This window comes from Strix aluco, chromosome 2 (genome assembly GCF_031877795.1).
Source record: "Strix aluco isolate bStrAlu1 chromosome 2, bStrAlu1.hap1, whole genome shotgun sequence".
NCBI classification, from domain to species: domain Eukaryota; kingdom Metazoa; phylum Chordata; class Aves; order Strigiformes; family Strigidae; genus Strix; species Strix aluco.
In genome coordinates this window covers 118,632,937-118,658,628 of record NC_133932.1, presented here as the reverse complement: position 1 = coordinate 118,658,628, position 25,692 = coordinate 118,632,937, and the positions used below count along the sequence as shown (strand labels likewise).

Sequence of the window (25,692 nt, the reverse complement as noted above, 5' to 3'; positions counted from 1 at the left end):
CAGACTTTATTCAAGCAAGTTCTTAATTCTTTTGTGAAAATATTTGGTCTGGGGAACTGTAATAGGCTGTGAGAAGCTTAATTCAAGTGCTCATGTGCATCTGGTTTGGAGTGGTGATTTAGTGTAATTCTTAACTGGTAGGTTTCAAATGTTTCTGGAGTGTTGGGGGTTTTGGGGTATTTTGGATATTAAGAGAAGCTCAAAGTATAAAATTAGGAGTGTTTTAGTGTATGTTGTGGGTGTCAAAGTTGCTCAGGACACAATTATTTGAGAATATTTAGTTGCCTAGCAGGATTTAGTTAGGTTTGAACTTCCATTTACATTAATTTTTTTTTTGAACTGAATGTTTTCAAGGAACTCTGTTCTTAAAGAAGGAATTTAGACTTTGGAAAATGTCACTGACAACTCATTGGGCCACAATTGGTAAATTGTAGGTTGCTTTGTTCAGTCGTAAAATTGTTTTCTTGGAAATGTTTATTAGATCTTGCTTTTAAAGGAGACAGGTGAAGGAGAGAATGTGGGAGAGTTGCTATTACATACTGAAATAAACTTAATGGAATCAATAATATAGGAAAAGTTGATGTATCATTTGATTACAGCATTGTGTTGTACAACTGATTATTGTGTGTCACAAATTTTGGCAAATGTTTTCTTACAAACACTTGTAAAATACATAGGTCTTACTGGTATGAGCTTTGTATTAAGCAGTTTCTATTGTAAATGTCATACACCTAACAATATGCTATACATTTGTAGTAGTAATAAATGCAAACTGATTCTTACTACTTGTACCTATCTATATACTTAATCCCTAATTTTTTAAATAAATATTACACTGATTTGAACAATTAATTTTCAGTAACTTATCATGGACATTTTTTCTTCCTGGAATGAAAAAATTAATATTGTGGGTAATAAAAATTACAGTGGCTCTCGGAATGGCCACTGACTGCAAATAATCCATCGCTACAAAGGGTTTCTTCTGCTTTAGACTGTTGGTGGGAGTAGGAAACAGTGTTATTCCTGGGTTGGGGAGTAGGTTTTTTTCTGAAGTGTTCTAAGTCACCTGTCAAGGTGATGAATGCACTTAGCTTTCTACATAGCAGTTTAAGACCCTGCTTTAAAGCTGATACACAAATACATTGCATACTGTATTTTGCTTTTCCGAGAGGTTCTTTCTTACCTAAAACTGAAGTAATTACAGAGCTTAGGTTTCTTTCATATTAAAAAAGGTATAAAAATTAAATAGATTCATAAATTGTGTAAGATTTAAAAATGTATAAATAAACATAGTCTAACTAATGCTCAGTGTGGTTATATGCAAGAGCATTGTGATTTCCTGATGGCACAACAGCCGTTCATGAACACAGCTAAGTGCAAGTAAAGCTTTTTTAAAAAAGAGAAAACAATGATAAAATCCTTCCTCCAAAAATGAAATTACTGTGACAATTTAGAAGAAATGTCAAAACAAAACCCTTATTGGAAGTGGTTATTTTCTTTTAACCTGAAGAAGACTACTACTACAAGATAATAAATTCTTTACATGTTGCACTGAGGTTCAAACTCTTCATGTGTAGAGGGGCAAGATGGACTTAAAGAATGACACTAAACAGAATAAATAAAACAAAAAACTGCTAGAAGAGAATGAGATCATATCTGACAGGTGGCTAAATTGTGCAAATGGCGAAATATTTCTTCGAGTAGGCATTTCATATAATTAAAACAAGAACTTCACAGTTTTAAAAAATAAGTGATTCATTTAAAAATTAGTATCTATGCAACTAATTTAAACAGACCCCAAATGTGTCTGCCATGAAGACACATTAACCAAAAGCACATATGTTGTTTCAGTGTTTCTGTTTCTGAGACTATTGCATATTTTCTCTCTCTATAAAATTACTTGACTTCCTTTTCAAGGCAGTTACCATGTTCTCTGTGTCCTGATTTGCTGGATTTGGGTACAGGCTTTAAAACTTTGTTCTAAGGAACATGTGAAGTCTGTGACTTGGCTTGTGCAACCAACCATACCTTTTAATGTTCAGCTGTTCAACTAAGAAAAAGCTGAGTCTGTGTCTAGTTTTAAAAATAACAGTCTTTAACTGCTTTGCTTACTGGCCTGATCAGTCCACAGTGCTCTTGATTTTGCTGTGAAAGCATTTAATGCTTTGCTAATTTAAAATGTTCCTTCACTTTTTTTTTTGCTTTGTTTCCATAACTAAAATTCTTCTTGTTAGAGTATGACCTGGGATTTGCTTGCTTTGGGTGCTTCTTAGAGGTGATGGTCTTCGTGTACTGTCAAGAACGGGGGAAGGAGGTCTACCTGTTTCTTCACAGGCTTCTTAATAGCTCTGGTATGAAGTGACTACCAGGTGAATGGAAGTCTAATGAGTATTTTCCTAGTTGGAGAGGATGCTTGCAGTGTCTTTTCTTCTACTGAAAATTTTCCTTCAGTACTGCGTAAAAGTTCATTTGATTGACTTCCCTGATTAGATGAAGACTTACTGCTGAACATGCATCAAGACTAATCAGGCTATGCCATCCCTTTAAGCTATTCACTTACAAGCAATAGAGAAAACCTAACCTAGGCAGTTGTGCTTCCTTGTTTCAAGTTCTGCTCCTTGCTAAACAACTGCTTCTGTGAAACTCTTAAAACTTACTTCATCTGCTTTATCTGTGTGCAGAGGTTTAGGAGCCTTCACTGTATATAGTAATATGCGTATCAGTTCTGCAACTTACAATTCATTGCTTATGTAGAGTTTGTATTTAGTCTCACAAAATATATTGATATCAACTGGTTTAAATTTCACTGAATGCTATGATAGAATGTCTTGTCATGTAGTACTTCAGTGGAAACATCTACGGTTTTCAACTTTGTCTTGTCCCCTGCAGTGTCTGTTCTTTTTCTGTGCTGCTTTGCTGTTAAGACAGATCTGTCCTTCTTTTTATTTTGATAGTACAATTAACTACAAAATCTGCTGCTTCCTGCTGTTGTTACTGCTTTGTAAATTCTCATTTCCAAGTATCTATTTTGAGAGTAAATACTGTTGACAAAACCAGTAATTGTGAGAGTTCAACAGCCCCTTCACACTGAAGTGATAGAAATACTGACTTTTCAAATTTTATTTTTTTAATTTCTGGTCACTTTTAAAGAGAAGTTCTGTCGTTTCAGCCAGTTCAAACTGTGATTTAATAGTGGAGTCTCTTCCTCATATGGTAAACCACTTCTGTCTCACTTCAGGTAATACTTAGTTTGGTATTAAGTAATGTGTGATAATACTGATATCTGATACTATGTACACTTCTACAAATGGAGATGGCTAGATGCTTTTTAACCTGTCTGCCATGGTTAAATGACAGAAGTCTTTATCAACTGAGAAATAATCAATTCTCTTTTCTTCCTGCTGAGTGGTGTGGGGGTGTTTTTGAGGCTTGTTGTGTTTAAGCCTCCAAGTTTCTTGTGTGTCTGATGCAAATCAAGCCCTTCTAGAAACTATCCTGTTGTTCTACCTTTTCTTCTACCTTTTATTTACTCCTGTTTTCTGGAACCACTTATTTTGCCATTTCTGCTTCAGACATGTGTCTTCAACTGTAGAATTTGCTGCTCTTCAATAAAAACTATATAATCAACTTCCTTAGGCATCTGAATATCACATAACACATAGTAAGTGTTCAGGATGTTATTTCGTCAATATTTTAGAAGATAAAGTGAGATAGGTACATCAGAGATGTTAAAACAGATTTGTAGTTCTGAAGAAAAGTACTTGCAATAGTCAAAATTGTGAGGTGTGATCTGTGTGGGAACACAGGAAATTCTTAGGAAGAGGAAGCAAGGAGGCGGTATGACTAGGTATTGGAGTTAGGATGGATATAACCACATCCGTACACTGCTGTACCTGGAATAATTGGACAGGGTTGAGGGGAAGAGGGAGAAAAGGTAAAACAGAAACAGCCAAAACATTCAGTTAATGTAAGAGTAACTTGCTTTTTGAGACAGGGTTTCAGCTCTGTGTTTCTTAAAGGCATAAAGGCAGGTGTCTTGAGAGTGGGAACAAAACTGGCAAGAAGAGGGAGCACTGGCAGTTGGAGATGCCAGAGAAATGTTACTGGACAAGTTACCAATTTGGCTGTTTGTAGAATTTAGGTGATGGAACATAAACACAAATCATTTAGTGTTCAAGGGCCACAAAAGCAATTACTTCAGCTTTTGCTCTTAAAACTTGGGCAAATGCTTTTGAGGTGTTACTAATATTAATCTCTTTATACTGGAGCAGGGAAGAGTTTGCAGTTGTTATTCCTGGGGGAGAGATGGTTTGGGTATGGTATTTCAAAAGACTGAATAAATAATACAGTTTCTTCTTTCTTTGCTGTTACAGATTCTGCTGACATCTGGTTCTTTTCTTAGACGTGCGTGTTGCTTCTGGATCCATCCGGACCATCCTTCTTTCAAATAAATCTGAACTAGTTTAGCTGCTGTTTTCTTGATTGCCTTGCAAATGAATCTCTGTTATCATAGAACTCTATGTAGTGAATATCTCTGCTTTCCTACTTACAGAAAATTTCTCTTCTTTCTCTACCTTTCCATTTGAACACAGGTTGACTGTGTTTCTGTCCCAGAATATTCTTTTCTGGAAGCTTTCCTGGTATTTATCTTATTTCTAATCCGTAACTCTGTAAAGCTACCAAAGAGAAGTTTGCGTGGATTGAGAAGTATGTACCAATCTGTTTTACCATGGACCATAGATGTGTAACTGTAAAGCATTTCCTTCAACTGGAAACAAATCTTTGGGCTGCTACAGAGTGTTGTAGCAGTCAGCTGGTATTCTTGTGTTCTTGATCGGCTTGCCCTTGCATGGGAGAAGTTGTAGCAAGAATGTGCTCTTACACTGCAGGCATGTTCTTCATCTTGCACTCTATCCTTCTGGAGGCACGTGAAGCAGGTGATACTGCTTTTTTTGGTCAAGAACAAAAGTCTGTAGCAGAGATGCCTAGATTCAAGGCACTAATAGCTTTATTGAAATACTCTTGCAGCCAGGAAGTTCAAGAACAGAGACTTTCATCAGTTTCAGTTGCAAACATTATAGTATTGGTCTGATATTTATTTTGGGGCTTGATCTTTCTTCTTAGTAGGATGCATGCAAGAAGAGCTCTAGACTTCAGCTTTCATGATCCTTTCAGTAAGATGTAAAGGAAGATCAAGATTCCTTCTAAAATGATTGTTGCTAATAATGGCAAGAATAAACATTCCTCAGAAACCCTCCAAGTGAATTTTCTCTTATTTCCAGGAATTTGAATTTCTGTTGTGACAATACTTGTATTTCTGGCATATATCCCATTCATCTGTTTTGTCTTGCATCTTGATAGCCGCTTTTGTAGTTGCCAGTTTGAGTTCAACACTATTCGGTGGACAGAATGAAGATTTGAAATGTATATAGGACTAATAATTTGTAAGAATTTTTGAATCGCGTGAGGCATTCTATAATACGTCTTTTCTCTGTTATCTATCATGAGATACCTATTGTGAAGTAGACCCGATTTCTAGAATTAAGTCTCTAATAGGGTATAAAAACAGCTCATGAATAAGGAGTGAGTTTAGGATCAAATATAATAAGAACAGAAGCATATGCAGGCTTCTGCATTTATCTTAGACTTTATGCTTTGGAAGAGGTCAGATATGCAATGCAGAATCGAGGTGGAGTAGTGAGGGAGAGGTGTAGTCAGACTACTTTGCATCAAGCTTCCCCTCAGAGGGCGGTGAGCCATTATTCTCTATAAATTTTGCCCCTGGGCTAACTTAATTTTTTTGTACTTAATAATCTAAATGATAGAATTTTCTTCACTAATTTGATAGCAGTGTTTTTACTTAACATTTTCCTTAAAATTGCAGTCCTTAAACTTGCATATATTTTTGTAAGACACTGTAGATTTGGATTTGCCAGAAGTGGTCCTGGGAAGGAAAATGCTTGATACTTTCTCTTGTCGATTGGTTCTGAGTTAATTCCATCTTTGAAGGAAACTTGAAACTGAGACTAGATTGAACGTGCAGGTTTTTGTCTAATCACTTTTGCATACCACTGTAATATCATGAGGAGTGCAAGATGAAGCCAGTACTTCACCTGAAATATAAGGTACCTGCCAAGAAAGCAGCTTTGCAGAAAAAGACTTGGGTGTCCAGGTGGACAACAAGTTGAACAGTTAGCAGTGTGCCCTTGCAGCAGAGATGGCCAACTGCATCCTGGATAGTATCACAGAATACTTGAGGTTGGAAGGGACCTCTGGAGGTCATCTTGTCCACCCTCCTGCTCAAGCAGGGTCACCTGGAGCAGGTCATAAAGGACCATGTCTGTTTGAGTTTTGAGTATCTCCAAGGATGGGGACTCAGCAGTCTCTCTGGGCAACCTATTGCTATATTAGCAAGAGTGTAGGCAGCAGGTCAAGGGAGGTGATTTCTGTGCCCTGTTCCCCCCCATCCTTCTGCACTTCTGAGACTGCATCTGGAGGACTGTGTCCAGTCTTGGATTCCACAGGATGAAAGGCGTTGGCATACTGGTGCAAGTTCAATGGAGACCTACCAAGATGTTTAGAGGGCTGGAGCACATGACATAGTAGGACAGGCTTGGGAGACCTTAGTTTGTTGGACCTTGAGAAGACTGAAGGGGGGTTAGTTACGTAATGGGAGGGTATAGAGAGGGCAAAGTTGGACTCCTTTGAGTAGTGCACAGTGGCAGGATGAGAGGCAAGAGACACAACTTGTAAACAAAGAGAAACTTGATTCAGATAAGAGGAAGAGTTTTTTTCTGTGAGGGTGGTGAAATCCTCCAGAGAGGTTTTGGAATGCTCATCCTCGGAGATGCTGAGATTTGACTGGACAAGATCTTGACCAACCAGCTCTGGAGTTGCTTGGGGCAGGAGGTTATACTTGACCTCTGGAGGCCCCCTCCAATCTACATGATTCTGTGATTCTATACTTCTGTAACAAAGAATGAAGCAGTGATTTTTAAAATAAAGTGTCAGGAAGTTTGGGGGTTTGTCTCCTGCCATGAAATACCAACAACATTTTCCTTAATTTATTTTCTGAACACCCACTTTTCCTTGAAGGTGGTTAAAATATTCAATTAAAAAGAAAAATGTTCTGTAGTAAGAACACGAGAACAGCCGTTCTGGTTCAGATCAGGGATTGGGACTCCAGCAGTGTACGTAAGTGGGCATGCAGGGAAGAGTAAGAACAGGGCAGGACGCTAGGATTTTTTCCCCTGAGCATTCTCTTGGCTTCTGACTCTAGAGGTCAGAGGATCTCTTGAACTTTATGCAATATTTCTGTATGCTGTTTTTAGTAAATCTCTTTAATTAGTGCTTTTCCTTGTGAACACATAAGCAGTTCCAACCGTGACACTCTTCAGTAAGTTCTGCTGACCTGCTGTTTGTTATGTGAAGATCTGCCTCCTGTTTTTTCTTTTGAAACTTCTGTTGATGTTCCTGTGATTTCGCATAGTTGTTAATATTAGAAAAGACAACAGTTGATTCATAGTGCCCCATATTCTACCATTTTTGGTTCTGTCATTATCCTCTTAAGTTACCTTGTTTCCTGGCTAAAAGTCCTTACCTTGTAAGAATGCTCTCTGACCCTATGTATTACTGTAGTTCTCCTTAGTTTTAGTGAATCTTCTGTTTGTTTATTCCAGTTAGACGGGTACTTCTAGGGAAAAGGATTCTCAAATGTTAATTCTTCTACAGAATGAAACTAATACTGCAGATTCTTAGAGATGAAAGATAACATATTGTGATGAATGTCTTAGTAGGCATGTAAGTTACCTGAGAACCTTGAGAAGAGAGAGTCTCATCTGGAAATTTGACACTTAAGAACAAGAGAAAACTCTTAGTTTGCATTATGGCTATCTAAAAACATATGGGAGAGTACAGAATGAGGTTCTCTGCCAACAGAGGAAGCCTTTGAGTTAAACTATTAAAAGAAAAGTTTGAGACACCTGTGTAATGCTGATTGAATACTTTCAGGTATGCTTTAATCTTTTTTATAATAGTGTTATAGTCCTTGTTTTTGAACGGTTTTAATATTCAAACTTGGAAGTTTGGGGAGTGCTGGCAAGAGTAATAGAAATACAGGAAAAAAGTTCAACTTGAAGGAGATGATTACAAGGTTTTGGGAGCAGTAAGGTTGAAGAAGTTTCAGACCTTTTAATTTCTTCTTTCTTCACTGGTGTCTCTTTCATTTGTGTAACAACATGTTTAAACTTCTAATAATGCAGAAATGCTCAAACACTCTTCTTAGTTGCTATGACGAGTAAAGTGAGAGCTTTGCTGTTACGCTTTTGTTTCTACCCACAGAATCTTCAGCATCCTTCATGTGTCTTCTGGAAATTCATGTTCTTTGTACTCTTGATAATTTGGATCTAGTTTTGCTAGGTTATTACTAGATATTAATAAAGGTTCTTGTTGATTTTAAGTCTGAAAGATTTAGAGTGAAATCGGTAAACAACTCCAGTATTATAAGGATGTTTGAAATTTGGAAGTGATGGATGTGCTGCTGCACTGTACTTTGTGGGCATAGTCCTTTCTTGACATCAGTTAAATAATGAGATATTTGAGATGCTGGTTAGCAAAAGCTATTTCTACTTTTAAGGGGTTTTTGTTGAAACACGTAATCTGTTGATACAATCTTCTCTGACTATGCTCTGATCAGTTTACTGTAAATTCATTTATTTTAACCTATATTTTCATCTGTCTCTTGAAGTCATCATGGCCTCAGTTTGATGTTTCTTTCAGACGTAGAACTTGTGAAAGCTTTCTTTATCTGTGCATTGTTTTCTGATTATATTCCTGAACGCTGTTTGATAAGCTGTTTGTCAGCATATTTGCATCAGTGCTTCTAGATTTACATTTTGTTTTATTGTAGAGGTACCAAGGCTATTTGCGCATGCAGATTTTTTGATGGTGGTTGTCCATTAAGCTTGTTCCAAAAACTCAAGTCCTTTGTAAATTGTGATCTTCTGTATTCTCGCTGGTAATTCTTGATGCCTTGCTTTTGTCTATTAGCCTGCCAGAGGAGATGGATGTGTATTGTCAGAATAGCTCTAACTCACAGAACAGTATAATCGCTGCATTTTGGTCTTGGTACTTAATGTGAATTTTGTCAATATTGTGGCTGGCGAGGAGGATTATTAGGGGATGGGTAACATTTTTAAAAGCAAACGGAAAAAAAATAGAGATGGGAAGGAGGGTCCTGGGGTTGTATCAAGTACCCTCCTCTAGGTGGGAGCTTGATATCTTGACACTTACTCCTTTTTGGAGGAAATCCACAGCAAAGGTTTCATCAAAGCAGCATGTGGGAATTGTGAAGTTGCGTGGTATTTTGAAATTTTGCTGGCCTTTGCAAGGTGCTATACCCAGTTTGTGTCAGAGGCATGTGTATTTGTATGCTTTTATGTACGTGTTATGAAATCATAAGTTTCCTCTCTGGTTGTCTCTAAGACTGGATTTAGCTAGTTCTCAAATGTAGGTAGGTAAAGATAGGGAGAGCAAAGATACCCACTGAAGCTTCTGTTACTCTGAACAAAGTGAAGCACCTATGAAACATGCTTTGCCTTTCCTTCCCCCTTCAGTACTTGAGAAGAGGGAAAGAGGGAGAGGAGGGGTAGTGCCAAAATAATTTCTCAACAAAAGGGAAGAAATCTTAAGTGCCTAAGTGTCGATAGAGTATTTTCTAATACTCAATAAGGAGAGAGCCTGTCTGATAGAAGACTCATCGCTGTTCAAATAAGGAATTCTCTGTGATCATGTTCAAAACCATGATACTATTTCTATGGGCAGGGAAGGTGTCTAGACAATTTTTTCTGGAACTTGCTTTGTGGTGCTTGAGATATTTGCCTAACACTGAAGTATGTAATACATGTAGCAGATCAGAACTATTGATTTTGTGTGTTGGCTGTGTCATTGGTATTTCTGCTTGGTGTGACTTTTCTGTGCTTTTTATAGAACACTTGTTCCCTTCTGTGGAAAACTGTTGATTGACTGCTGTGTTGAGAGATGTCAAAATTGGGTCTGTTACCAGGTTTATGGAGTCACAGTTCTTCTTTGGATCCAGTGAGGAGCATAGGAACTCTGCAGTATGTTTCTTGTGTCTGGAGGAGTGGAACTAGGGGAGTTGAGAACTTAGAGGTTCTCCTAACAGCGCTGTTGCCAAGAAACTGCTACGCCTAGCTCATACCTGATAATATTAAGGATGTTATCATTTGGAGAGTACAAATTTATTTCAAAGTTTAGCACCATTATTTATCCTTTATCTTTGCTATGCCAGACTCCTGTTTCTTTTCTTACAACCATTGTCCCATCAACAAGGAGAGAGGAACAGAGTTGTTTCAAACTTTCCAACTAAGCCCAATTTGCTGTATACTCTTACCACAGTTCATAGTTTGCAGGTGGTGGGGTTTGGGGTTTTTTTGGTTGTTTGTTTGGGTTTTTTTGAGGGGGCTGTGTGTTGGTTTTTGTCTTTACACAGAAGTTTAGTTTTAGCCAGCTTACCACCTCCAGGAGTAAAGAGACCCAACCATAGTGCTGAATACTCTTGAGAGGATGATCATGAGAGTTCATATAGAAAGGTTCTGACGGAGAGTAAATTGCAGAAGTAAATAAGTTCCCCACTGTGTTTGTTATGCCATAATTTAAAACCAAAATCCAAACATAGTTTTAACTAATGCATTTTTTTGCTTTGTTTTATGTTTTAGAAATATGGCAAATTAACATCTTGTACTGGCTGCAGAGCTCAGTGCAGGTTTTTTGAAATGACTCAGTGCATAGGACCTAATGGATATATGGAGCCATACTGCTCAACTGCATGCATGAATACACACAAATCAAAATATGCAAAATCACAAAGTAAGTGAAAAGGATGATGGATTTTCATCAATGATAAGAGTAGACTCTTTTTTTAAAGTCTGAACACTGGGGGTGGGTGGTTTTGTTTTAAAACTAATCTATGCAGATGTGACTTTATAGGTTTTTAAAAATCATTTTTTAAAAAGAAAAAGAAAAATATCATCTTATGTTCAGCACTAGTAAATGGACCCATGAGGGGTCATTTTCCCCACTGGCCTTTTTGCTTGATGTTGGAAACAGTTTTCAACTGTCTTAGGCTTCCTGAGAAAAAAATGTTGAGACATAATGTGCTCTGATGTGTCACAGTGATACTGCCCCTGTAGATGATAGTGCAATTTTCATGTGTGAATTACTGTTGTCTTGTCCATGATCCAACCCCACCCCATTTTATCTCCTCAAGCAACAGCTGGAGAGGGATAGAGGTAGTTACAATGTATATGGATATTCTCTAGGTAAAATTTTTAATCTAGGTGAGAGGAACTGGTAAATAACTCAAAACATGTATTCTTTGATATGCAGAGCTGGCATAAATCTCAATTCCGCAAACTAAAAGTTGAAAATGCTTTGGTGAATTTTACAGAAGAAGGTGCAATTTCATATTTAATGATGATCTTTAATGGAAGAATTCAGCAAAACCTCTGCAATTTCTTTTATCTGACTTGTAGAAGCTAACTGGAAAAGAGACAAATCTTAGCTTTTTACATTGAAGTGGTGGGAAGAGCTGACCTGTAATCCAGGGTGGTTTTTTTTTTTGCACTACTATTTTGTGTTTATTTTGTTTGTAAACTACATTTTTCTTTTAGGTATGGGAATTATTTGCCACTTTTGTAAACGAAACTCTTTACCTCAATATCAAGCCACAATGCCTGATGGAAAACTGTACAACTTTTGCAGTTCCAGTTGTGTAGCTAAATTTCAGGTTAGCTGTTGTGTTAAATCTTTTCCTCCTTAAATATTTGTGTACCTGTGTTTGTGTTAAGTATTTGCATATTAAACTAACTTGCTTGTATATACACAGTTCAGTTATAATTATCATAACAGATGCTTCTGGATCATAACAATTTCTTTGATCAAAGTACTGTTTTATAATGATAACATTAGCTCCTATCTTAAACTTACAAAATTGGATAATAACGACCCATTTCTCCTTGATACCATAAGAAAACCCAAAGCAGTATCTCTGCTCATCTTATTTTTACCACCTCAGCCTCTTTATGGAGATGAGCCTTGCTGTTTTGCATTGAAGATCAATAAATTTAATCTCTTTCTACTACATACTGTAACAAAATTCTCCTGTTGAATATTGTACTAACAAAGGTGTGTCATGGGGAATAGTGACTGTCTCTGAAATTAAAGGTTAGAGCCTAAGTGATTAGAACATTTATTGATGAAAGTAGCAGTTTAAATTATGTCCAGAAACCGGAGTGTTGCAAGCCTAATGATAGGCACACTAGAAGAGGCTGCTATGATTGTTGAAATCGTCATATTTTTAATATGACTTAAGGTTAAAGCATGTGTAAAATGTGTTGTAGTGATTAATCTAGGTGATCAAAGAACATTTTTAAAGAAAACATTCCAATTTTTGTACATAAAATAGATTTTCCAGATGTGCACTGTATAATTGATAATTGCCTCATGTTGTTGAACAGTTACGCCCATTTTCCCATTTGTCATTAAACTTTGATGTTTTCTGTCAACTGGAAAGCAAATCAATCTCTTAATTGCTTCCTTAATACACCCTGGATAGGACCTCTATCATCTAGCTCTGTTCTGTGCTTCCATCCTAACCAATTTAGTAGATGTCTGTCAGTGGAACTGATTAACAAAATAGATGCAGATTGTTAGTATGTAATGACAAATATATAATACTTCTTGCAAACTCATTTGGCATTATTTTATTCTACATGGGGCTGCAATCAACTGTAAGACCACGAGCTCTCAGAAAAAAACCTTTCTGCTATTTGAGGAAAAAAAAAAGCTAGTGAATGACAAATATAGCCTGGGCCTACTTGGATTTGCAGATAAGTCAACCTTATTGAATATAACTGCTGGATCAGTTGATGCTAGTTGTGGGTTTCTGATCTTCATGAAACCTTGCTGATGCTTCTGTTGTAGTTTCAGTGCTACGTGTAGATCTGTCTCTTTAGTGTTGTAGTGGAGTTTAATTAGAGCAGCCATACAGTCTGTGAGTTTCTAGTGAAGACCAAGAATGGGTAGGTGGTCACTTGCTTACAGTTAGTTTGCTCAAACATTTTTGTTGAATTCTAGTTTTTGGTAGTTTTTATGTATTCACTGTCTAGAAGAATAAAGTGTATTCACCATTAGATTAGAGTTGATTATATAAGAATGGCTTCTTTGTTCTGTTCACTTGGTGTTTAGGTGGAAAGGACAGTATACTGCCATGTGAGCATTAGACTGTATGTGTTCCCTTGGGGCTTTTTTTATACCTAAGTGACACATAAGAGATTGAACCTAAATTGAGAAAATGGTTTAATCTACTTGGTCAATTGCAGTGCTTTCTGCAATGATATTTTGAAAAAACTAATTTACTATGGTGCTCCATATTTTTCACTGTTTACTAATGCAGATAACTGGTTTAAATTTTCTGGAATTATATTCATCCCTTTTTCTTACTGTGCCTGTTCTTCTTATACGTTTTCCTTTGTTAGGGTTTACCCTCCTCAGAACAGAGTAACTACTATTTAAGGTCTGTGCCTCCCTTCTGCAAAAATTTTAGCCCTTTTTTTTTACAAATGGGTTGGAATATTTAAATTCCCAATTTGTTAACAGTACTTAGATTGTCTTTTTATGTTATGAATAATCTTTTGTTTCTAGCTAACTGTTGTTTCAATGTATTAAAGTATTTGAAAGTTTCAGTTGAGCTGCTTGTTGTGCAACTTATGTCCACATCTATATTCTCTTCTGTGCAGACAGCTTGCAAGAGCATTCATCCTTGTAAGAAAGAGGGTGAAAGAGGGAGAATAGCTTTCTTGATGTGATTCTTGTTTGGTAGCTGATGGTAGAATAGTGTGACTGTATCTTGTCTTCTTTCATGCTCTGTCTTGGAAGATGTTACTGCAGAATTAAGGACAGACCTGTTCCACAGTTATATTGTTTTAAGGCATTTGTGCTATCGGTACTTTTACTGATCAGTTGAAGATCTTGCTCCGAACTTGTCTGTTAAGGAAAAATAAACTGCCAGTGTATTTATTGTGAACTGTGGAGGCTGTAGTACAAGTGTCTTCCCAAAGTTAGCAACTGTCTAAGTGACTTAAATTACAAGCTATCTTGCAAAACATGAGTCTATGCAAAATTTCCAGAAAATTCGTGCTAAAGCTTTGATTTAAAAAGTTTTTTTCAACTTATTGATGTATTAGGAGAGTTGGAGGACCAGTGTGTGTAAGCGTTGTAAGTACAGTGGGTTTTAGCAGGTTACTCTGATTATTCACTAATGTGTTCTCTGTCACCATCATTATGATGTCTGTGTTTGTCATGATATTCCTTACATCTGTCTTTCACACACACATACATATATTTAAAAAAAGGAGCATTTTGCATCAGGAAGTGTTGAGGAAGGTTGACGTGCTTATTACAGAAATACTTTTCCAGATTTGATCATCATAAAAATAACTGAAGCTTCCACGCTGAGGCTGGAAACTCTGTATGTGCATGAGTGTGAGGGGAGTGTTTGGTTCCTTTGCTGTTTAATTTCGTGCCCTTGATTTTGCTTGTGGAACAGTCCTAGTGAATGACCATATGTAAAAGATTCCTCATACATATTTGCTTTTCTTTTTCACGTTAAGAACAACTTGATTCTTTCAAAGTTTTTTTTTTCTAAACTTGAAAAAAAACCTGACCACAGTCTGGCTGCCTACTAGCACTTCCATATACACATTTATGTACAGAAATGCTTCCAGAATTTGAGCAAGTATAACTCCTCTGTCGTTTATGCTGCAGTGGCATGGGCAGGCCAGCAGCTGTGCTGCTATGCTGGTCTTTGGAGAAGAGTCCTAGGCTGTGTCTGCCTACTGTTTATTAGCAATTTGGCAGTTTAGAGCAGTTTAAGGTGATTGCATTGAATGCTGAAAAGGACTTCACAATGATTTTTCATTTTGCTTGGCACTTCCCATGCTCTTGTTGTTCAGGGCAGGCTCAATAAAAGTCAGACAATCGTAACTATTTTTTGATATTTAAAAGTGCATATATATGTCTATATCTATATAGATCTCAAAGATATTTTTGATAAAGCACATCAATAAAACCTTGCTGTTTAGGGTGACCTGTGAAAGATTTTAGTGAATTTATGATGTTTTTGCTGCAAATAATACCTAAATATATTCTCTATTCAAAGCATCTTGTAAGTTAGAGGCAAAGAAAGATGATGAAAATACTATGTGCGTGTCATTTGGACACATTAAAATACTATACAGAAGCAGTCCTTAATTGTAATCAAGATAATCCTTTAAGGAGGCATACAAAGTCGTCTTGTGATTAACTCTTGGTTTTACTACCACCTTCTGCTTGGTTTAGAGCTTTCAGTAATACGAATTCAGTTCTTTGCCGAGTTCTGTGGGAAAATGGTTAGCCTTAGGAGTTTACGATGAAAAACACTGGCTTTGTTTTAGAAGCAGTAATACTTAAATTGTTTAGATTTTTTCTTATCTACAGTTAGATGTAAAGGTTTTTATTTTAAACAGTCTCAAACTCCATTGTTCTCACATACCTAGCTTTTGTTATTGTTCAATTACCAGCTCCCTAGACTATGTAGGGCCTACCACAGCAAACAGTTAGGAAAAGAAATAAAAGAAGCTAACGGTGCCATACATCAGAAAACAACAAAAACCCTTGTTTTACTTGTAGCCCTCACAATAGGGTGTTTTGGTCCCATATTTAAAGGTAATTACAAACATAAAAAAATACAGTTGCTTTTAATTTTGATGAGTACTTAATATATTTCATCTTAATTCCTCCTTCTGTCTTCAGTGTTTCTGTACAAGTCACATCTGCTAGTTCTTTAATATCTCCTTCATTCCTGAACTGGAGGTGGTAGGTATACTTGCTTCTTGATTTCTTCTTGTTTTCAACCAGAACTTCTAGGACTTCCATTGTGCTTACATAACCCATATGGCAGCACGTGTTGAGCATGGTGTTTGCTCTGTGAAGAAACCCGCAAATGCAGAAATGCAGATTGGACCTTGATCTTAAAATGCCTTTGTGGCTCCCATGTTAGTACAAGTCTTCAACTATGTATTTAGAGCAGCCAAAGTCTAGCAAACCCCTCTCCACCACAGGGACATTTGCTGGATACAGTGGGGACAAATAGGACAATACTGCATTTGGGCATCAGACTGTTAAAAGTTTTTATGGGACAGTGGAACATTGGGATAAAGCTGGCATCTTTTCTGCTGTATATGGCATTTCGTTCTCGGGTCTTGTCCGTGATTCGGAAATGCGCGTGACTGCTTCATGTCTGCAAACTCCTGATACGGAATCAGTGCATCTGCATAAAATGATACTTTTGCACTGCTAGCTAACACTCAGCAGTACTGGTCCACTTACGTGAAGGTACATATCAGTAATCATTCTCATCACAATTTTTTTTCTAGTGCATGTGAACCCTTAGAGAGTCTGAAGAAAAGTATCCTGTAACAGAAATGTTACAGGATTGTTAATGTTAAAATTAAAAAAAAAATTAATGTTATTAAATTAAATCTTAAAAAAAAAAGATGTTAAAATTCTCAATGTTACAAGGTAGAGAAGGCAGTAACAAATCTGTCTGAAGAGAACTTTCAATATATTTGTCTTGTTGCAAACGGTGTTGGAAAGTTTGTTAAGAAAATGGACATAAGAAATTTGTTCTCTGGATTCTTCAAGTGACTGATCGCTATTGATTCAAATTTTGTCTTGAACATTGCATGCGTATTACACCAATAGTTGTTGCTTGATCTAGGGAATGTGCAAAAATGTTCCGTAGGCATATAGGACATATGGGAAGGGTACAGATACGGTAAAATTGAATTCTCGGTCTACTGATTGCATCAGAAATGCATTAAGTGAATTAGTTACAGAATTAAATTCTTATACATAAACATGCAATATGTGATATTTTTCTCCATCTGAAAACCCTTAATTTTTTAAGGATTGGCTGTTTGAATGATTGCATCTTCCTGCCGTGGTGACTGAGGCCAGCTAGGACTATTAGCTAGTTTTCTCTTAATTTGAGTAGATGCAGAGTTTCTCACTGAACACCTTTTACTGTAAAGTAGAAGTTGTTTGTATTTTCAAGTGGTATGCTTAGGTAAGGTGTTGATAATCTGCCGTGGTGAGGTTTGGATTTGAAATTATTTGTAGGTCCTTGAACTTCTGTGACAAACATAAAGCAAGCTGTGAAATATATTGATCTGAAAATACATGTTTTGTGATTAACAGGTGTTCAGTTTTGGGATACTTTTTTTGGCATTTATAACTACCCTTAAATAATAGGCATTAGAAAGGTAAGGTAAAAGAAATATGACCTAAAGTAATTACAGTGGAAGCAAGGGTAAAAATTCGAGATTGGAAAACCTAAGATGACAAGAGAAAAGGAATTAAGGGAAAAGACTTAACCTGCTGTGCTTTTGCCAGAAGTGCTCCTGAGTTTGTTTATAAACTCCCAAATTCTCAAACACTGTAGTCTTAACTGAAAAAAACATGTTTTAAAAGTAACTTTCTTTTTTAGTGATGTGTATATATATTTATGTTTTTCAGACTCTTAGTGTGCAGTCTTCAGCAAATGGTCAGTTTGTGTCTCCCAGTGATATTCAGTTGAAATGTAATTATTGCAAAAGTTCTTTTTGTTCAAAGCCAGAAGTACTGGAATGGGAGGTAAGGGGGGTTTTGGTGTTATTTTTAGAATGACAATGAAGTGTTTAAACCTGTAACTCAAATACAGTTTTTCTAGATAGCTATTTTATAAGGTATTGAAGCTTAAAAATTTAAGTTTATAAAAATCTACCTGGTTCTGTAGAGTATTATTTAACTTCGGTGTGGATAAAAGCAGAAGTCTGTGTTCATAAATAACAAATAAAAAAGCATCTGTGGAATTAAATAAAAATGTAATTTCTCAGATCAGCTGTAAGTTTGAAATCTGCTTTCGTCTTCGGTTATGGTATGACTGTAGAAATGATAGACCATTATTACACTTCTCTGTGAACAGAGAGAAGTATCTGAACAGGATGTGCTAAGATTGATTGGCATATTTCTGTTTAGCATTTTCATATGAAATTACGAGTATTTGTAGCACTCACTGTCAGCTTGAGAGTTGTAATTTCTAGCATGAGAAGTCGTACCCTAATTGTGTGTTTGCACTTCCGTTTACTTTGCATGTTAAAGTTGTGTCCTAATGGCAGACTATTAAAGTTGCACTATCCAGACCTTAAGATTTTATCCATTAACCCTATTTGTGATGCTTTGCAACTTTGCATTTAGAACAAAGTGTATCAGTTCTGCAGCAGAGCATGTTCTGATGATTATAAGAAACTGCACTGCATAGTTACATACTGTGAATACTGTCAAGAAGAGAAAACGCTGCACGAGACGGTGAATTTCTCTGGCATCAAAAGACCCTTTTGTAGTGAAGGTATGTATATATTTGGTTTTTGCCTAAGGTATTGGTCATTGTAGTTTTACTGCAGTTGAAATACTATGTTAATATTTACTGTTAAAATTTAAAGTAACAACTCATTCTGCTGCACTTGAGGCTAAAACAGAACTTTCTTCATTATTATTAATGAAGTGTGTGTACCTGTTAATTTATCTGAGCTCCTTCTGTGGTCTTTTGTTGAGTTTTTCACCACTTACTCCAGGTTAAGGAAGAGTGGACAACACTCTTAGGGAGGTATGTGTGTATAAATACATACACATGCACATGTGTATGCACATGCATATATATGTATGCACAAAAATGATACATAAATTCGTTTATTGAAATTTATGCAGTAGAGCCTGTACAACACTTAACTGCATTGAGGAATACCAAGCTTTCTTTTTGATTAGTATTTTCGAAATTTAATACGACAGTGGAAATTTTATATTGGCTTAGAATGGTTATTCAAGCAATGACTCAAATGATGCCTACAGGGTGTGTTGATTACTGTCATTATGATTTTCCTGACTAATGATTTGGTTTTTCAAAAAAACTAAAAAGGAGTTATATGGGCATAGGATTCTTTTAAGTTGCATTAAAATACTGTTTTAAAGGAAACAGCAAAATACAGTCATAACAAGAACCTATCCTTTCCACTTCTGGTGAGCTGTCCTTTGATATTGGTATTTAATCCTGACCTTAGAAGTTTAACTACAAGTTTGGATAACCTGTCCCTGGAGGATATAGTGAATATTTTTTTTCTTCAGTTATAATAACACTTTCACTATAATTTGATAAACCTTACTGAAGATCTCTGCTTTCAAGAAGATTAAACAGTAGATGTACCAATTTACTTGAACCAGGATCCTGTTAAGCTGGAGAGGGATGGAGTGTGGGGCTGGGGGCAGCCTTCCTTCCATGCTATTCCCTCATAGCTCTGGACTTCTGTTTCTGATGAATGGACTGTGGTGGCTTAGATTTCTTTGCCATCACTACTTTATTTTTGTGCTCTGGATTGTATAGTGATAGCTGGAGAGGAAAAAAGGACAAAGCAAGGCCCAGTTTTACAGTGTATCATTGCAGTGCTCGATTAACATTTGACTAGAAATTGTTTCTGTGAATAAAACTATTCCACATAATATATCCAAAGACAAGACAAAACTTCTTTGGCCTGGAGATTACAGTATATGCTGGTATTACTGTGAATGCTTAGGACTCCCTAATACTAGAGCCTGGTGGTATGACTCCCTAATATTAAAGCCTGGTAGGTGTCACAACAAAATCAGTAATGTTCATAGCGCAAGCTATGCCGTATTACTACTTCCATAAATACACTTCTGGACAAGAGCACTTGAAATAAGTGAGGACTTGTATTTTCTATTGGAAAATTTGAGGAAGGAGAGAAAAAAAGCACTCTTCTGCATGAATACAGTTACTAAATGGGGAGAATCCATTCCCGGACATACTAGTGTGTGTCCTGAGTTTGCATGTGTTGGACTGCCAGCTTGACAGCAAAGATGATCTTTATGAGGATGAATACGCCAAATGTTACCATTAAAACAAAGTGTATCGGCTTACTGTGGTGATGTGAACAACTGAGTAATAGAGAGGAGGTAATCAAAAGCACCATTAAGTAGAATGTAACTTGAATAAATATGGCACACACCTGCTAGCTGTAGCTTAGGTCTCTTTGTGATGCATATGAAAAAAGCTGTCTGTGTTACCCGATGAAAATAAACTGCTGACCTGGACAGAAGCTCTGTATAAACAACCTAGGTCCTGTACTGTAAAGGAAAACCAATGATTGTCATTGATTGCTACAGAAATAGTAGAATCCAAGAGTTAACAGATCTGATGTGGGGAGGAGAGGGCCAGGTCTTTAGATGGACTGAGTGGAGGTCAACAAATAGAAGTTCCATCATCAGAGGTGATAGATTTCTCTTCCCCCTTTTCCAGGCACCCAAACACTACCAGTTTTCCCTTGATGTCATAGCCTTTTTCCAGAAATATGTCCAACCATTTGTAAAGTAGAAAAACTAGTAGACGTACCAAATAAACTTGCTGGATATGGAGGCCATGCTGGTTTTGATATTGCAAAGTGTTCCAAGAAACTTCACCAACATAGAATATTTTGTTGAGCACGCAATTGTTCTTCACCAGAAGACAATGTATTACAGTTTGAGAAGAAATAACCTAAGGTGCTCAGTCACAAAAGTTATTGGCATTTTTGGAAGAAGTTGAACTCTCGAGGGAAAATACTGGAATATTTCAGGTGTGTGTTTATAAAAGAAGGCTCCTAAATAAAATCAACAGAATTTAAACAGGTGTTGAAATTTCTGCAGGAGTGCTTATTTGTTTGTCTTCAAGCAAACTGATGGGAAATCTTATGTAAGATCAACCACAAATACCCCTTGGTTGCTTATGCCTGCCTAGCCAGAGTACTGAAGATGTCATCACTCCTTCACTCACATTCTTCATGCCTGAGTTTTTTTTACGCATGCACATACATACATCTTTTCACACAAATCCTGGCATCCACATGGAAGTCTCTGGGATCAGTATTTCTGTGCAGTTTCATTCCAACTCTATTTCTTTATATGTTTCTCTTGAGATATTTAAAAATATGTGCAGTGACTAGCTGAAACTTCCATTGCAATAAGGTGTAAATAGAACTGACTTATCATTTGTGCTAAAGATGGTTATTAATTCTTTTGTGGATTAGAGTATGCTTTTTCTGTTTCTGTCCAAAACTTGGGTGCTATGTGGGGAAAGAACAACCTGAACGGACAAGTTGAAAGAGTTTAGTCTGTTCACCTGGTGCTGAGGCTCTGGAAATTAAACTGTCTGGGTGTTATGCCACTAGAATGCCTCATTCTAAAATACCAGTATCTAAATTAAATAAGATGTATATATCCTAAAGCGAGAAGATCAAAGTTGCTTGTGGATTTTTATGTATGTATAGTTGCATGAGTGACAACTGAGGATAGGCTGTGCAAGTTTTTAATCCTTCAAGTTTTTGAGTTTGGGGTTTTTTTAATATATATCCCTTCTGAGGGTCTAGGAGAACAAATCAGTCTTTGGCAATCTAGCAATGAAACTATTTTATGTTGAGTATCACCATAATTTTTTTTACTTTTAGACTTATTTTGCATTTAATACATTTTTTCAGTAGAAGTAAGTGTTATGATTTAAATAACACAGGCTTTGTAATAATTTTATAATGTGAATTTTAATAACCCTGATTCATATCCAGTAGTGTGCTTCTTGGAAGGAGAAGGTCAGTAAGTTGTGGAGTAACTCAGTTATCTGATGCTTGGGAGTTCCTTTCAAATGGATAATATAGATAAGACAGCTGTGAAACTATCAGTTGTACTGTCATCCTGAGAGTATGCTAGTAAGTTTTTGGGAATTACGAATTCTGCAAATTAAACGCAGTGTAAGACAATTCTGATATTTCATCTAAGTAGCGATAATCCCTTTTGAAATACCGTAGAGCTGACAAGTGGAAAAAGAAATTGAGTGATTTCAGAACTGAGTATGTCTAGGAAAGGTGTATATTTAGTTAAAGCATTGTAGATTTTAGAGTGGCATTTTTCCAACCACTGCTGCACAGTGGATTGTTCAGTGAAGTATACTGGGTTTTAGCTGATTAATTTTTAGATTTATATGAAAACATTACAGATAGTGGGAATAGCCTAAACATGAGTGTGTTAAATTTTATACAGGTGCTTACATATGAATGTTTCACAACCAGTTAAGATATTACCTGAAATTTATAGCCATTCCTGTTGTTACTAGAAACATGAACAAACTGGTTTCAAAACTGATGTGTGATATGAAGTGTTGCTAAGACTTAGTTATAGTTGCCGGGCTTCTCCATTGTGTGGAGAACTGCAGTGAGTAAAGGTTGGTAGGCTGGCCCTGCCACGCTGAGCTGCTGTGCTCTTCCTCTAGGTGAAGCGAGTTGCCATCAGTCCTTCAGTCTCTTCATTCCTGATGTTTTGTTTCATTATTGTTAAACATGAGAGCTACAGAAACTGTTTAAAGACAGCTTTTTTTTATAGTTTACATTGTCAGCTATCTATTTTTAGAGACACTGATACAGCTTTTAAAAATAAAATGTACAGAATTTGGGCAAGCATACAGAAATTTTTGAAGACAGTAGTAAAGCACCCATTTTTATGAAAAATTTTATGGCATAATTATAACTTCCTAACTGCATGCTACTTTGCAATAGGACCTCATAAAGCTATCAGGGAGTGGTAAATAGTGTAGAATGTAGTTAGAGGAAAAGATATTTAGTATATGTAAAATTTCGTATCACAGTTAAGTGTTTTGCATAACAAAAATCTTCTGTTACAGGCTCTTGGGTTTGTGCTTCACAGAGCTGTTACCTCCCTCTCTGCAGCTCTGACAGTGGCCTACCATGTTAAAATAACTTGTGCTTGCTATGTTTTCAGCTTCAGTCTACCATGTTAGACAGTTTGGTTTTGCTTCTACCACTTCCTTTGACAGTGTCCCTCTGAGGTAAATTCTAACCTGAAATAGCAACTTCCTTGTAGCTTTCTTTTGGTTGATTTGGTCCTGAGTTGGAACATCCCGACAAAAGGGGACAAATGAAAAGCAAAACATGTTTTAAATACTGCAAAATGTATGATCCATAAAAATGCCCTTTCACAATTGTAAGAGTCATGTTGTTACTGAGGGAAGGTATTCCTTTCCTACAAATCGGGTTAGTAGAAAAGTGGAAGTCAACTTTGGAGGGATTTTGAGGTGCCCGAATTATTCTGAGAGAATACGATCTTCTTTGACTGCTTTGGACAGTAGTTACAGTGGGACATCCCTGACATCTGTTTGATCCATGGCAGTTCTGTTAGAGAGCTCTGATTGGCACAGTGCAGTTGTTCAGGCCGTGTTGTCTTATTTATTAGTCTGGTATTAAATCTTTGAGCTGCAGATGACTATTCCAAACAAATTTTGTTACTGTAAAAGCTCAAAGATACTTTTCTGCTGATAAAAATGAGTTAAGGTTAAAAAGGCAGAATATTTGAATTGGAGAAGTCCCAATACTTAGCAGTGAAGTACTTGACAGTCTCCCTTGCTGCAGCAGCACCAAATGAAGGCTCTTGGCTATGCTGAGAGGAAGCACAGGTCCACGCCTTCCAGACAAACACACATGGAAGATCTGGAGAGTTGGTTCTTGCTGTATTCTATTTGTGGAAGAGTCTGATTGTGTAGATGTGGTTTCCAGTTAGTGCTTGTTGGATGTGTATCTTCTGGAATGACTTGAAAAATTTAATTCGTTAACCTGGATTTTGATACTCCTGGCAGCATTCTTGTAGTTGAAAAAGTCAAAAGGTAGAACTATGCTGAGGAAGAGATTGTATGTTTATCTTCCCTCTGTCTCTAGAGGGAGAACATCGATACTGTTAAAGTAACATCATTTAAATTCTAATTTGACTACAGGTTGTGGAGAATCTTGAGATTTTTTTTTTGTTCATAGAGAGCTAGTTTCCACCATGGTAAAGAATATGAAGTGAAATCCTGTGCATTGTTTGACTACAGTGGTCCTTGTTAGACTGGCGTTCTCTGGTGTTTACTCCGTTGTCATATCTTTGAAAAGGTTTGAGATAGTTCTTTAAGTAAAGACAGCATTGGCTATTGCAGATAAGGGGTGATGACAATTTAAGGTGCTGAGGTTATGAACACAAGAAGTACAAAGCGTATAAAGATGCATCTTATTAACTTGAAAGAATAAGCAACTTGAAAAGATTTTAAAACAAGCCAAAACTGATTAACTGGATGGGAGCAGGAGGGATGAGAAATGAAGGAGCTAGTAGCTAATATCAGAAAATATTAGGATAAACAGGCTTTATAAAAACTGAGTTGAATAATAATAAAAGGTTCTTCAGCAGAAGACAAGGAGGGAAGTGGGATACACAGCCTCTAAAGGATAGGGACAATTTTAATGGTAATCCAGGCTGGACTCAAAAGTGGATGTGTTGCATCTGTCTTCCAAAGGAAAGTGATGTTTACTGTAAAACCAGAGACAGTGGATGACAGGAATGTGGATATGGAAGAGGTGGCTGTTGCTTTTGAATCAATACAGAGGAAGGCAGCAGAAAGATGTGGATGGAATGTAGCTCCGGAAATCTTCCAAGACCTCACTTGTGATGCTGCAGGCTTCTTGATACTACAGGCTTGTGATATGACAAACCTGTTATTCTTCTCTAGATGAAGTTGTTAAAGGATAACAGTTGAAGTTATTACAAGATGAGAGAACAGCCAGTCTTGTATGTAGCTTGGAGGAAGAGAAAGGTAGTCTAGTAAGTACAGCCTTTCAAAGATAAAAAACTAATTGCTTTTAGGATGGAACAGTTACTTTCTATAAAAGATGTTATTCTCTGTGGTAAAAGGAGACTGGTGTTGAGGCATTGTTTCTAGTTCAGCATTTCTTTTTTATAGCTGCTTGATGTGTCAGTGTACTGAACTTCCAGTAATTCAGGTAGGTGCTGGTGGTAGAATAGGATCAGGTTCTTACTAGCTTGCTTGCCCTGAGTCTGCAGACAGTCAAGCGAAGTATGTTTCCTGCCATGGGTAGATCTGCAGGGCTGGACCTGGCAATTTTTGGGTCTGCCAAGAGAAGGAAGCTCTGTTGACCTGGAACATGCCTGAAATAAAGGTTTGGAGGAACTGCTTGCATGTTGTCCTGTCAGTAAGCCTCTGTTGCATGTGTTAAGATCCTTATTCTCTCTCTACAGTTTATGTGGGGAACCAAAGTTCAGGGCTATTAGAAGGGATAGGTTTTGTGTTGGGTTTTGCTTGGAAGTCAGGATTCTAATAGCATAATTAAGGATATTTTACACTGATTTAGCAGATACTCAGCTACTTCTTTTTTGCTTGGTTCAGATTTTGAGTTAGAGATACTTGGTCTGAAAATGCTCCTTAATGGTCTCTTGACTTGCAGGTGGTCTTCTGTTAGAACTTTACTGAAGAACATTACTGATGACCTGTGTAGCTTGAACCAAATGACCTGCACTTCCATTTTTCTTTGAAATTAAGAGCTATTTTCTCTTAGAGTTGCATTAAAGCACTAGAGGTTTCCATCTGGTCACGCTGTAACTTGTCTGTCTGTAGAGCAGAAATCCCGAGGAACGTAGGACTGTACTATCTTTTTGTTC

The 25,692-nt window shown here is 36.8% G+C and overlaps 1 protein-coding gene across 16 annotated transcripts in view; it reads left to right on the top strand.

Moving 5' to 3' along the window:
• ZMYM2 (zinc finger MYM-type containing 2) overlaps nt 1–25,692 on the top strand; it is a 99,471-nt gene that overhangs the window by 44,364 nt on the left and 29,415 nt on the right. For 15 of the 16 annotated variants that reach the window (XM_074816073.1, XM_074816065.1, XM_074816078.1 and 12 more), the window contains 4 exons: nt 10,737–10,887; nt 11,691–11,806; nt 17,635–17,751; nt 18,355–18,505. In XM_074816073.1, the coding sequence (XP_074672174.1) occupies nt 10,737–10,887; nt 11,691–11,806; nt 17,635–17,751; nt 18,355–18,505 (535 nt within the window). The remainder of the gene's footprint in view (nt 1–10,736; nt 10,888–11,690; nt 11,807–17,634; nt 17,752–18,354; nt 18,506–25,692) is intronic. The other variant, XM_074816081.1, reaches the window with a different exon arrangement.